The sequence below is a fragment of the Miniopterus schreibersii genome (assembly GCF_964146895.1).
Source record: "Miniopterus schreibersii genome assembly, chromosome: 2".
Classification (NCBI taxonomy): Eukaryota; Metazoa; Chordata; class Mammalia; order Chiroptera; family Miniopteridae; genus Miniopterus; species Miniopterus schreibersii.
In genome coordinates, this window is record NC_138102.1 from 122,164,997 (window position 1) to 122,179,464 (window position 14,468).

At 36.6% G+C, this 14,468-nt stretch overlaps 1 protein-coding gene across 4 annotated transcripts in view; it reads right to left on the minus strand.

Moving 5' to 3' along the window:
• The window catches only part of NAV3 (neuron navigator 3), a 314,982-nt gene that overhangs the window by 214,792 nt on the left and 85,722 nt on the right, over window positions 1–14,468 (minus strand). For all 4 annotated transcript variants that reach the window (XM_081125420.1, XM_081125419.1, XM_081125418.1 and 1 more), the window contains exon 4: window positions 1,905–1,977. In XM_081125420.1, coding sequence (XP_080981546.1) covers window positions 1,905–1,977 — 73 coding nt within the window. The remainder of the gene's footprint in view (window positions 1–1,904; window positions 1,978–14,468) is intronic.

A 14,468-nucleotide genomic window follows, 5' to 3' on the forward strand; every position in this document is an offset into this window, starting at 1 on the left:
ACTCCAAAAAGCTTAGTGCATCACAGGTACCAATTTCTAATGGTCCAATTATTTTATTTTTAATTCATGGTATATACCAATAAATAATAAAGATCAATTTACTTATGACTTTAGACAACAATTGGGTAAATGCAAATAAAATTCCTAATTCTAAAACCTGGGTCTCCTGTGTAAATTTTTCTAATACTAAATAAAAAAAAATAAATGCACAAAGTAAGCTACAATCTGACTACAGTTTTCTCTTGTAGTAATAATTTTAAAATTAGGAAAAGAGATGGAAGTAAAGCTTGAAATAAGGCCATGAAACCAGCATTCATATTTTAAATAAAACTTGCTATTGGCAATGAAATACATCCTCTTGTGAGGCCAAGGTTTAATGCTTCCTTTTTGGAGTTTAGGAACATTAATAAACTATTTAGACTTCTTGCTCTCTGATAGTTTATAATGTCATACAAACAATGCAGTGGAATTACCCATATAAAATGAGGTAAAACTCTGAGTTTTTCTTCTATTTTTTCACCCAAACTTGCCTCACAGCTGCATAATACAGAAGAGTTGGCTTAATCAATATGAGGCTATGGTGAGAAAGTATTTTCTGAAAGAATGATCTTAAAGAGTTTTAAATTTTTTCTTATTTTATTATTATGCATGTTTAATTAATTTAGAAAGTCACATACATATATTTTAGAAGATAAAAAAATCAATAGTTTAATGTTAATAAAGGATGTTATGTGAGAAGGAAGATCTGTATCTATATCTATTTTTATCAGATAGATCGATATAAAATGGTAGCATTTTTAGCTTGCTTTTAGCCACTTAGAAAGTAAATTATCCTAGGGAATTTTATCAAATTTTATTCTAAGTAACAGAACCACCAGTGAGGTTTGAGCCTAAGTTTGTTGGTTATTGAATATGTAATTTAATATTAGACATTATAAATATAATAAAAATGTGAAACAAAAGAAAATTTAAATATGGAAGAAAAGTTGGGAAAAGTCAAACTAAATGTTCATTATGTTTGAGAAGCCACACAACCCTCTTTTTCCAATGGTAACAAAATTTTAAAAACTTAGAATTGTCTAATATTTCTAGTATCTATGGGGAAAAAGCCTTTTCAGAGCAAATAGATTGTAGTAGAAACATTAACCACTCTAAATGGCCAAAACATTTACCAGTAGCTAGCAGATTTTTTTAGATTATAATTAATATTCTAATTAAAATTGCTTGCTGTTGATGCAGGTCTCAAAGGACTTGCTTTCATAACTTTAGCAACTGGTTTTTGTTAGTAGTGCTTAAAAATTTTTCCTAAGTATGTATGTAGAAGAAAAAGATTCAGAAAAAAATGACGGAACCAGTTCAGTCTTTTTCAACTTTTCTATACTCAATTTTAGTGACAATCTTTTAAACCTTAATGACTTTAAAGCCTCTGTATACAATGGTTATTAAATACGGTTAGTGATAATTATTTCAGAGCTTATGATGACTTATTTACAATTATCAAATATTTAAACTAGAATTACAAACATGGTCATATTAGAGAAATGTTACTGATAAAATATTTGAGCATTAATTATACTATTTTTACCTGTATTTAGGTCCAAATATCACCCAGCATTATCTACCCACCCATTCTTCTAGTTAAGACTTTAAACATACTACACGCTGGTACTCTCATATAGATGTTTTGTTAAACTCCCCCTTCCCCATAAACTCAGTAATGTAAAGAGGAGTTAATTAAAGCATGCATTAATAACCACTGCATTTGTGTTTCTATTAGTTTAGAAACTTTACTCATTTCCTTTATTGTACTGAGGAGCTATGAACCCTCAATTTACATTTCTTGCATTATGAAAAAATCTCTTACAAACTTGGGTATCATTTGTGACATTTATGCTTTTTCTTACCTTCAGCAGATAGACCTTGGACATTTACTCCTCTGGCTGCTAGAAAACTAAGGCAGACATCAACATTTTCAATCTGTAACAGGAAAAGCAGTGAAAAAGTCACTTAGAGGATTATTTTTAAATAAATAAATGAGCTAGAATGAAACCAGAGAGAAAGAATGAATACTTTACATTCATTTCATACTAGAGATCTTTACCAGAGTTTAACTAGAATTATTTTGACTAATTGCAGAATGAATATAAAGCTTGCATTGTCCAGTTTGGTACTTACAAACAATTCATAAAGGCCTGATCAAAAATGGCATTCTTACAGATTAGCAACCCACCTACTTAACATAAAGCCCTATGTTTAAGATTCACAAGTGAGATTGCTTCACAAATGAGCCCCAACTAAACCATCCATTCAGGAAGAGACTGTGGCTTGTGTGTCTTGGAATGTTAGGATGTGGGTATTTGAGATCCAACCAGTAATATTTGGTAAGTGCGCCTAAAGATAAATAAGATGGACAAAGGGTTGATATGTCATGAGCAGAATGGAGCACATTTTCATCCTAAACCACAGCAAATCTTTATTTTAAAAACTGTATTTGCATCTCTACAGTTGAATAATTCTTTGATTAAATATAGGTATTGTCTTTGTAATTTGAGTGATGCCATGGCTTTTAAATAGGTTCAATATGATAACCAGCTTGTAATAACTTAGCATGACAAAAAACACCCAAAGACTGATTTAGGTTGATCCACGGGTTGATCTCAATATTGGCCATGGTATTCCACAGCAAAGTTAAACATGTAGGTCTTTTAAAAAAGGGTGTAGGGAACTAGAAAGTTTAAGTTCTTTATGAATCACCTTCCTGGGTTTTTTGGTATTCCATAAATCTTGAAATTCTAAAGAGGAGATTTAAAGTTAATACTTGGCAAAGTATTGTTCTCTGTCTCATCAGATTCTCATCAAAAACTATCCAAGAGGACATACAAAGTTCTGCCAATTCCTTCTCTAGCTTAGTTTCAGAGTAAGGTCAAAATGTCCTTTAAAGAAATTAAAAAAAAAGAGATTCAAGAATCTGTCCTGCCCGGCCAGGTGTGGCTCAGCGGTTGAGCGTCGACCTAGGATCCAGGCGATCGGGGTTCGATTCCTGGTCAGGGCACATGCCCGGGTTGCGGGCTCGATCCCCAGTCGGGGGCGTGCAAGAGGCAGCTGATCAATGATTCTCTCATCATTCATGTTTCTCTGTCTCCCTTCCTCTCCCTTCCTCTCTCTGAAATCAATAAAGATATATTTTTTTAAAAAAAGAATCTGTCCTTATAAAATAGACAACTGCTCGTGTTCCTTTTTAAATGTACTTTTGTGTAAAATTAAAATAATGATATCCAACGAGATGGTCTTTGCTTCAAAATCATCATAGCCAGGGTATACACTATTCCCATGAAAAATGGGAGCCGTTTTCCAAAACAGAAATTTCCTTTCTAATTTCATAATTATACATTTATCTTGACCCGTGTATACTCAGTAAATATTAGCATATCCATTGCTAAATCAAAAATTGGATTTCAAATGAGGAATAGAGTGTGTATTGAAAATAGCTATATTTATTCATTTTAGTGTTGAATAAAATATTTCCCCAAAATGTAGTTTTTAATTAGCACAACTTTTTATTGAACTCATACATTTTAAGCTGTATGTTTTATGACACCGAGTTTTTGAGCATTTTCACTATAACGCTGGTATAATGTGTTTTAGGAAATGTACCTGGAGGACTTTTTCACAATATTAACAAATTTATACCTTGTTCATTCACAGGTTTCTTTAACTTTTACTTATGGACATTTAATAGAAATTATATTTAGGTACTAAATATGTGGGTATAATTAATATCAAGTTTATAGTTGTTGATTCATTTTAGACGACAGCACCAACACAACGATTAACAAATTCATTCAGCAACTACTGACTGTTTAGTATGGGTAAAGAGCTCTGCTAAGGAGTAAAGGGATATAAAAGTTAATTATAAGGTCTTTGCCTATGTGAGCCTGTAAACAGCTGAAGAGCCGAAAACAATTCATAAATTACCATAACACATTCCAAAATAGAATTACAAACAACACTGAGAGGCAGTGAAGAGAACGGACTTACTAATTTCCATTACACATCTGGGGAAAGCTTCACAGAAGGTGCATCATTTAGACTAAAAAACGAAGTCCGATTTTGAGAAAGTTAGGAGTCAGAAGGAGGGGCCCGGGCATGCCTAGGGGAGCAGCTACGAGCTAAACGCTCACAAGGATGCTTGAGAGTAGGTCATGCCAGTCTTCACTTTCTGCAACTATGTTTACAGAGCTGAATTTAGCCTGCAATTGAAAAAGCTCTGCTGCCCCTTGGATTCTCTAGAACTACTGCAATATAGAAAGTTAAGGGACTGCAAGCCAGCAGCAGGCACCACAACTGACAGACAGAGTCCTCGCTCCGGGCGCAGTGTGTCCCGGGCCAGGCCCGCCCCGCGCCAGGCCCTGCTGCTCAGTTACACAGAGAAAGTGTGACTTTCTCCGGATGGTGACTTATTTTGTGACTTATGCTATTTTTGATTAACTTACACTTCCTATTTTTCAAGATAAACTTGTACTGTTAGTATCATTATATAAGTTAATTAAATAACCATGATTTCAACTAAAAAAAATAGATAAGATGGCTCAGGTTAAACAAACTCCTCCCCATCACAGAATTCAAAGTTATATTTTTTAGCTGCAACTTTAATCAAATATAAAGTTGTCTGGTGAATTAAAATAGAATGTAGCAGTATTTTTGCATTAATTAAACTTGATTAAGATGTTGATTCTCATTCACTTAATTATTAGTTCACGCCTTTCTCCCCTCCTTAAAGAATTCAGCCCGTGGCCACCGGAGGTCTTTTCTTTTCATGTGGTAGCTGCTGTGCAGTTTATTCAACGTTTTATTTATTCCTATGTGAGCAGACCCACTACACTGCTTGCATATAAATAGAGAAAATTACAATGTAAAGGACTTGTGATCCCTTCTTTTAGAGTAATTTGTGGCTGGCTGAAGCCTGGCTCATTCTGCAAAGAAAGAGAGAACTTCCTCTCCAGATAATTCCACTGCTTCATGGAGTCTATTCCAAGGAAATAATTAGACAAGTGCTCCAAGGTTCACAAAAGTACTGCAAGGTTCACCAAAAAAAAAAAAAAAAAAATTACTTATAAGGTTATTAATAATACCAAATATTTAAAATTAACCTAAATATCCACAAAAGGATGCTTGCCATTGAAATAAGCCATGGTAGAGAGTAATCCAAGATGGCAGATTAGGAGGAACTTGCACTCACTTCCTCACATGACCACATTGAAATTATAACTAAATGATAAGATAACCAACTGAAGACTAACTGAACAGTCTTATAACTAAGGATTTACAGAGGAAGCCACCTCGAGACTGGCAGGAGGGGCAGAGACACGGCAAGGGCTGGCCCAGCACCCACATGTGGTGGTTGAGAATCCAGAGGGATACCTCAGCTGCAAAGTTTCCCCTCTCCCCCAAGGAGTGCGGGGTCTCCACCCCATGCCAGGCTCACCAGCTCAGAGTACCAGTGCCAGGTGAAGAGCCCGCATAGCATCTGGCAGTGAAAATCAGTGGGGATTCTGTCTGCCTGGGTGAGATGGGAGACTGCTGGAATCCCAGGTGCCCTCCTAAAGGCAAAGTACACAAAATCTTGCTTGCAGGTACTCACCCTGGCTCCAGCGAGAGGAGGCCGAGGGTGCCAGAGTCATACAGGGAGAGCACGAGCTGTGTGGCTTCAGGGAGAAGGTTGAAAAGACAGCTGCCAATGTCCTTGTGTTGTCTCTCTCTCTCTCACACAGCCCACAGATGTCATCTTTCCTGGGTCCAGCATCCCCTTCCTATGGCATCTGCCTTGGGAGCTACACTAGCCCCACCCTGACAACTCCCTGAGGTCCCACCCTCCTGGCCTACATTTCATTTCTTGAAAAACTCTCAAGGAATTCCAGGCAAGCTGAGATGGGGGCAAGGGGGTGTGCCAGAGACACAGAAAAAGACTGAACTGTGTGGCTGTAGGGTGAAGACCACTTTTCCCATGCCTCCAACCAGTGCCACCATTCCTGTGTTGGGACTGCTCCCCAGGCATTAGCCTAGAGCTGCACTAGCTCCATCTGATGACTCCATGAGACCATGCCCCAACATAAAGGTCTGAAGGCCACAGGTGGGTGGTGGCTGGCCTCAGTGTACCCTGAGACTTTTGTTGAGTGGCCTCAGACCCAGACCTGGAACTGAGATGGAATCTATATTAACCCGGTGAACACCACTTACCCTTACCTAGTGCTTCCCTGAGAACCTGCACCAGGCAGCTGATGTGCTGCCCGGGCTCTTTCAGTGGCGGAGCCTGAAGGACTGCCGGCAGGCAGTGGCGGGTCTTGAGGTGCCCTGGGCCTTTTGCTGACTGGCCCCAGGCGCAGGACTGGTGGCAGCCAGCCTCAGTATGCAGCTTGGCCCCTCACGTGCACATTCAGACACACATGTTAAAAGGGATAGAAAAAGATATTTCATGCAAACGGCAACAAAAAAGCTGGGGTAACAATACTTAAATCAGACAAAATAGACTTTAAAACAAAGGCTAGAGTAAGAGATAAAGAAGGATACTACACAATGATAAAGGGAGCAATCCAACAAGAGGCTATACCTTTTTAAACATTTATGCATCCAACAGAGGAGCACTTAAATATATAAAGCAAATACTGATAGACATAAAGGGAGAGACTGACAGTAATACAGTCATAGTAGGGGACTTTAACACCCCATTGACATCACTGGATAGATTTTCCAGATAGAAAACCAACAAGGAAACAGTGACCTTAAATGACACAATAGACCCGATGGATTTAATTGATATTTTTAGAGCGCTGCATCCCCAAGCAGCAGAATATACTTTTTTTTTTCTCAAATGCACATGGAACATTTTCCAGAACAGACCACATGTTAGGCCATAAAATGAGTCTGAATAAATTTAAGAAGATTGAAAACATATCAAGCATCTTCTCCAATCACAATGGTATGAAACTAGAAATCAATTATAAAAACAAAACAAAACTGAAAAACACACAAAAACATGGGGGCTAAATAACATGTTACTGAACAATGAATGGATTAACAATGAGATCAAGGAAGAAATCAGAAGATAACTTGAAACAAATAAAAATAAAAATACAACAACTGAAATCTATGGGTCAGGCCTAAGAGGAAAATTCATAGCAATACAGGCCTACCTCAAGAAACAAGAAAAATCTCAAATAAACAATGTAACCATACACCTAAATAAACTAGAAAAAAAACAACAACAAACAAAGCCCAAAATGAGAAGGGAACAAATGATAAAGATCAGAACAAAAATAAATGAAACAGCCTAAAGAAACAATACAAAATATCAATGAAACCAAGAGTTTCTTTGAAAAGATAAACAAGATTGACAAACCTTTAACAAGATTTATCAGGAAAAAAAGAGAGAGGACCCAAGTAAGTAATATCAGAAATGAAAGAGGAGAAGCAAAAGCTGACACCACAGAAATACAAAGGATTATAAAAAATACTACGAACAATTATATGACAATAAATTGGACAGTCGGAAATAGATGAATAAATTCCTAGAAACATACAATCTTCTAAGACTGAATCAAGAAGAAAAAGGAAATCTGAACTGACCAATTACAACCAATGAAATTGAAGCAGTAATAAAGAAAACTCCCAACAACAAAAGTCCTAGACCGGATGGCTTCACAGGTGGATTTTGCCAAACACTCAAAGAACTATCCTTCTCAAACTATTTCAAAAAATTCAAAAGGAGGGAAGGCTCCCAAGGTCATTTTAAGAGGCCAGCATTATCCTAATTCCAAAACCAGATAAAGACACTGCAAAGAAATAAAATTATAGGCCAATATCCCTGATGAACATAGATGTAAAATCCTCAACAAAATATAAGTACACCAAATTCAGCAATACATTAAAAAGATCACACAGTTCTAGCCAGTTTGGCTCAGTGGTTAGAGTGTCGGCCCCTAGACTGAAGGATCCCGGGTTTGATTCCAGCCAAGGGCACGAACCTCAATCCCTGGCCCCAGTCGGGGTGCGTTCAGGAGGCAACCAATCGATGTGTCTCTCTCACATCGATGGCTTTCTCTCTCTCTCTTTCTTCCACTCTCTCTAAAAAGCAATGGAAAAAATATCCTCAGATGATAATTAAAAAAAACATACACACACAGAAACCTCCAAACAATTCAATTAAAAATTGGGCAAAGGAACTGAATAGGCACCTCCAAAAAGGGACATTCATGTGGCTAGTAGACATATGAAACAATGCTTAATGTCACTAATCATCAAAGAAACACAATTAAAACCACAATGAGATATCACCTCAAACCTGTCAGAATGGCTACCATCAATAAGTCAACAAACAACCAGGGTTGGCAAGGGTGTGGAGAAAGGGGCACCCTCATGCACTGTTGGCGGGAATGCAGACTGGGGCAGCCACTGTGGAAAACAGTATGGAGTTACCTAAACAATTAAAAATGGAACTGCCTTATGACCCAGCGATTCCACTTCTGGGAATACATCAGAAGAAACCCAAGCACTAATTTGAAAGAATATATGCACCCCTATGTTCATTGCAGCGTTACTTGCAATAGCCAAGATATGACAGCAACCCAAGTGCTCATCAATACATGAGTGGATAAAAAAGTGGTGGTATACATATAATACAATGGAATATTACTCAGCCATAAAAAGAATGAAATCTTATCTTTTGCAGCAGCATGGATAAACCTAGAGGGTATTATGCTAAGTGAAGTAAGTCAGACAAAGACAAATACCACATGATCTCTCTTACACGTGAAACCTAAAGAACAATATAAACAAACAAAATAGAGAACAGACTGATAGTTGCCAGAGAGGAAGGGAGTTAGGGGCCTGGGTGAAAATGGTGAAGGGATTAAGAAGTACAAATTGGTAGTTACAAAATAGTCCTGGGGATGTAGAGCACAGCATGAGGAATATAGTCAATAATATTGTAATAACTATGCCTGGTGCCAGGTAGGTACTTGAAATATTGGGGGTGAGGGGGAAATTATTTTCTAAAGTATATGATTATCTAACCACTATGCTGTATACCTGAACCTAATACAAAATAATATCACATATAAACTGTAAATAAGAAATAAATTTTAAAAAATAAAAACATCAATCAATCAATCAATCAATCATGGTGTAACTAGGAAAAACACAATTATTAGTTCATTAAAACACTGCCAAGCCCTTAAAAATAAATAAATAAATAAATAAATAAATAAATAAATAAATAAATAAATAAAATTTTACAGGAGAGAGAAAATTTCAATGTAATGCAAAAATGTTATGGTCAGAGAAACACAGACACCTAATGAGAAGCACGCAGTAGGGTTTATTCCTGATTAGAGATCCAGGGAAAAGAAATGGAGAAAGCTATTATTTTCTAAGGTATCTAACATAGTTATAAAGACATTTCCTTCTGAAGCCGCCATTACCATACCATTTTAAAATGAGAAAAGTGTTATTAGAGAATTCAATTGACATGCTAACGGCCACAGAGAATGTGTCAAAACCAGGGCCCATATCATGAACTCCCAGATTTTTCTTCTTCAAAGGAAGCCTTAGCTAGTCCCTGAAAAGTTAAGAAGAGTTTGCCAAATAGGAGGATGTGGTGTGAGGTGAACTTGAGAAAAAAGCACTATGTGAACTGGTCATGGTTGAGAAGCCATGCAAGGAATTCAGAGTAGCCAGGTATCCTGAGAGTTGAAACTCATTTAAATCTTTCTCCACAACTTCTTTGTTTACTGATGTGAAAATAGTCCACTCCAAAGGTTGGTAACCTTGAGTCAGTTTAAAGAACCTATGTAGGAGGAGAGAGTAGGAGGGAGAAACTCCAAAAGCAAGAATCCTGAAATCTGGAGAACAGTAGAGGCAGGCGATGAGGCCACCGAGACAACAGGGCTAGATGAAGAACCTCCTCCATGCCCCACCGAGGGCCTGCATTTGATCAGATGCACAGGGAGCTAAAGGCGTGTTTCAAGCAAAAGAAAGAAATGATCAGTGTTGCATTAAAGGCATACACTTTATATGACCACACAGTACATACATAGACCTATTGATAGATAGCCATAAAGGTTTCAGAAATAAATTTCTACCATACTATCTACAATAAACTCTGATTTTTAAAAAGTTCTATTTTTTTTTTAAATAGCACATGTAGCATATTGAGAGCATAATACACTAGGTGAACAGCTGCAGTTTGAAAAACCCTACAAATATGTCAGGAATGGAAGCAGGAAAATGGTTTTGAAGCTACTCCTTCCGCCCCCAAGAACCAACCTAGCACAGGAAGGAAATTCATTTTGAGTTTTAAGCACGTATATTATTTACTCCAAATACAAAAGCACTTTTTCATTTTCATCATAAACTGGTAAATTAGGCATTATTTTTCCTACTCAACAGAGGCCTACAGAGATGACATACTTTTTACAAGTTTGCGCAATTAATAAATAGCAGAGTCAGAAATAAAACTCAACGGTCAGCCTGCCGCCTGATGCTGCCTGCCATTGTAATTTAGACATTCTGACTGAGCCATTTCCAGCCTCTGACGCACGCTCTCTACATGACTGACGGGCAGCTAGGACATAGTGCCAGGCACAAAATAGGTGCTCAATAAATATTTGGTTGAATGTAAGGATGAAATTGTGTAGTGTGAAGGTAGACAGGTAGTATGCAAAATGTACTTGTTTCATACATATTCTAAGTTTACAAGGTGTAAATGTTTCCAAATTATTTCTCAAATATCCAATGCATTTTTACATCCTGATGGATTAATATATAGAATGACTGCCATGGTCCCAAGCCAAGGAATGTCTGTATTAACCAGAAGTCAAAAGAGGCAAGGAATGGATTTCCCTACAGATTTTGGAGGAAACACTGGGCTGCTGAACCTTGATTTTGGCCCTGTGATACTGATTTCAGACTTCTAGCCTCTAGAACTGTGGGAGAGTAAATTTCTATTGTTTTAATCCACCAGGTTATAGCAGCCACTGCTATAACAAATATAATTATCTTCTCGGTAGAGAAGTAGATATTGTAACTGCAGCAAGTCTAAGGGTGAGCAGGGTTCTGTGCACATGCAGATTTCCAGGCCTTCCCTCTGAGATTTGATTGGTTAAGCTTGTAAGGAGGGGAGGTGAAGGTACAGTTTAATTAATTATATGCCGGTGTCACTGCAATACTAGGTTGCATGTTTTCCCGTCCCATGTCCCATCTCAAGTTAGTTTGTTTTGTGGGATAGAAAGAGGGGTAGGGGACAACAGTTTTATTAGCTCTTCCGTTGGCTATTTTCTTTAGTTGGTCTCTGGTTAGATACAAGGAGTCAGTTTATTAATTAAGCACTTTCACATAATAATTAAAAGTTTTTCAGTCAAATAAAACTGAATGAGCATCCTAGTTATGCAATTTACATACTGTAAGAAATTGACAAAGTTTCTACTTTCCAGAGGCCTCAGCTTCCTTATTTGTGAAATGGGAATAAAAATAGTTCCCACATAATATATTGTATGAGAATTTAAGATGTTTATAAAGAACTTAGCTCCATACTAGGTATATGTGTATATGCATGTGTATGTATTTATATATATATCTTCATACTAGGAATGCTTTATATAAACACATACATGCTATTACAGAATTGTGTGTGTGTGCATAGATAAATGTATATATACAGATATGGATATAGATATGGAAAATTCATTAGGATTTCATCAGATAAAAATATTTTTGTTGTTAAAAATTCTACTATTCCACTTTAACTGACTTGGTAATTAGAGGGTAATGAACATCATTTAATTTCATTGTCTATTATAGATGATATTAAATCTTAATTATAAGCTATAATTGCCAATAGAAAGTGTTATAAATGTAACATTATTAAAACTGCATCAGTATTCATTGACTTAAAGATATACTCTGTGGGTTTTTAATAAATTCCTGCTTTTCAGTTTGTTTTAGACAAAAAACAAGGAATCTTACTCTTTTATTATGAAGTTATAAAATGGTTCTATACTTAATGTTTATATATAGGGACAATGTCAAACATAACAATTATTTGCCAAATGCATAATTTCACTACAAAATCTATAAATCATTATCTCACATGCCCATAACCTCTCCCAACCTAACCAAAGCTTATATTCCTGCTGTAGATGGAAGACACAAGTAGAATGGTCAAGAAAAATGCTTATTTCTATTGCAAGGCTGGAGATAAGGAGGGTGGGGAGGGACAGGGACAGGGACAGGGAGCGCAACCAAAACCCTGAAGGAGAAGGAGAGGGGCTGGAGGAGGCCTGGGGAAGGAGTGGGGAGCAGGGAAAGCAGGAGGCGGAAGCGGGGGTGGGGAAGGGGAGGAGGTGATGATTTCAATTTAAAGATTTGTATCCTGGGCCTTATTTCATTGAATATACTTGTTAATAATTTTAAAAGCATAATGACCTAGACATTAGGCCAAACACTCATTCTTCAACTTACTAAACAGGAACACAGGCAGCCTCCATGAGACCCAGTTCCTTTGTAGGTTTACTGTGATGACCACATGAAAACGCAAGGAAGCATCTAGCACAGCACCAGGCACACACGGTATTCAATCAACAGGGGGGTCAGCAAGCGATCCTGACGCTGCTGAACTCTGAGGCCCATCTCTGTAATCTGATGTGTCTATGCTTTGGTTTCACAATATTTTTTGGCTGAAACATGCCTAATACAAATCAAGTGGGCAATACAATTTTAAGTGTAGACAGGCATGTCATGAATTTTTGTCTGTGTCTATCCACACAAGTCAGTTTAACATATTAAAATCATTGAAATATAATATCATAAAGAAACTAGCCTGGACTTGTCAACTGACTTTCAAGTAATTTATCTCATCAAAGATAAATTTTTCAAATGACTGTACTGAGATCAAGTGAAAAATATTCCCCCTATTTCCTTTTTCCCTCTTCATAGAAGTAATTTTTATAACATTATTTAATCATCATAGATTTTTAGGCTGAGAATATCACAGTTCATATTCAAAATGGCCTCATGTCTTAGTATATTGTTTCCAAAGTAGGAGTTTACAAATTGTTCTTTGTTATATATTTTACTACAGAGTATTGTAAGTGGTAATTTTCTATTAAATTTCAAAAGGGAGGTTGAAAAACAATGGAGCAGTTCTTTAAAAATAAAATAAAATTATGAAAGAATTGCTACAGAATATGTTTTACTATACTAAGTTTGATTGTATTTTTGTTTGCTGGGGTACTGGCCTATCAGTGGGAAATAATTTATAGCATTTTAAGTTAAATTATCAGGATAAAAAGCATGCTAAGTGTTTAGGAAAGTGGTTGATATTTAAATATATAGCAGATGCCTCTTAGGCTGATAGCTGTCAGAGGGGAAGGGGATTGGGAGATGGATGAAAGGTAAAGGAATTAAGCAAAATACATATACACATATATAGATAGATACATATATAGAGAGATAGAAAGACACACACACACATATATATATGAATGACGCATAGACACAGACAACAGTGTGGTGACAGCCAGAGGGAAAGGGGGGTGGGGCGAGGCTGGGTGGAGGTGGGCAGAGGGAAATACTGGGACGTTAAGAGACTTTGCACTGGGAGATGGGCGACAAAACAGTGTGCAGATGATGTTTTGTTGAGTTGTACACTTGAAACCTGTATGGTTTTGTGAACCAATGTCACCCGAATAAATTCAATAAAGTAATTAACAAATAAATAGAAATATTAACATTTCTCAGTTTTTATTATATGTACATAATAGAGGTTATGAATTTCTCTCCAAAAAAATTTTTTTTTATATCTTGTCTCCAAAAAGAGAGAAAATGTACCTAGATTCTGGAATTTAATCCAAAATTAATTACTTTACTTCAATTTCTATTTGTCCTACTAATGGTACAAATCAACTTAATGACGATATTCCTAAGAAGAACACTTAAGTCATTGACTCGATAATACAAAGTTAATGTAGAAAAGCATTCTTGTATTTTCAACATTTATTTAATTCCTGAATGGCAGACCAGATAATTCCTATAAAAAATATAATTTCCAGCCTTGGCTGGTGGCTCAGTTGCAGTTGGTTGGAGAGTCGTCCTGTACACCAAAAAGGTTGAGGGTTCGATTCCCGGTCAGTGCACATACCTAGGTTTCGGGTTCAGGGTGCATACAGGAGGCAACCAATCGATGTTTCTCTGTCACATCGATGTTCCTCCCTCTCTCTCTATCTCTTTCTTTTTCTCACCCTCTCTCTAAACATATCCTTCGGTGAGGATTAAATATATAAATATGCATATATAATTTCCATGTTGCCATTGTTTTTCTTTATAAATTAGACAATATACAAGATATCCAAAAAAAATGTGTACACACTTTAACAGCTGATAGCTCAATTTTGAAAATGAAATGAATTTTAATAAAC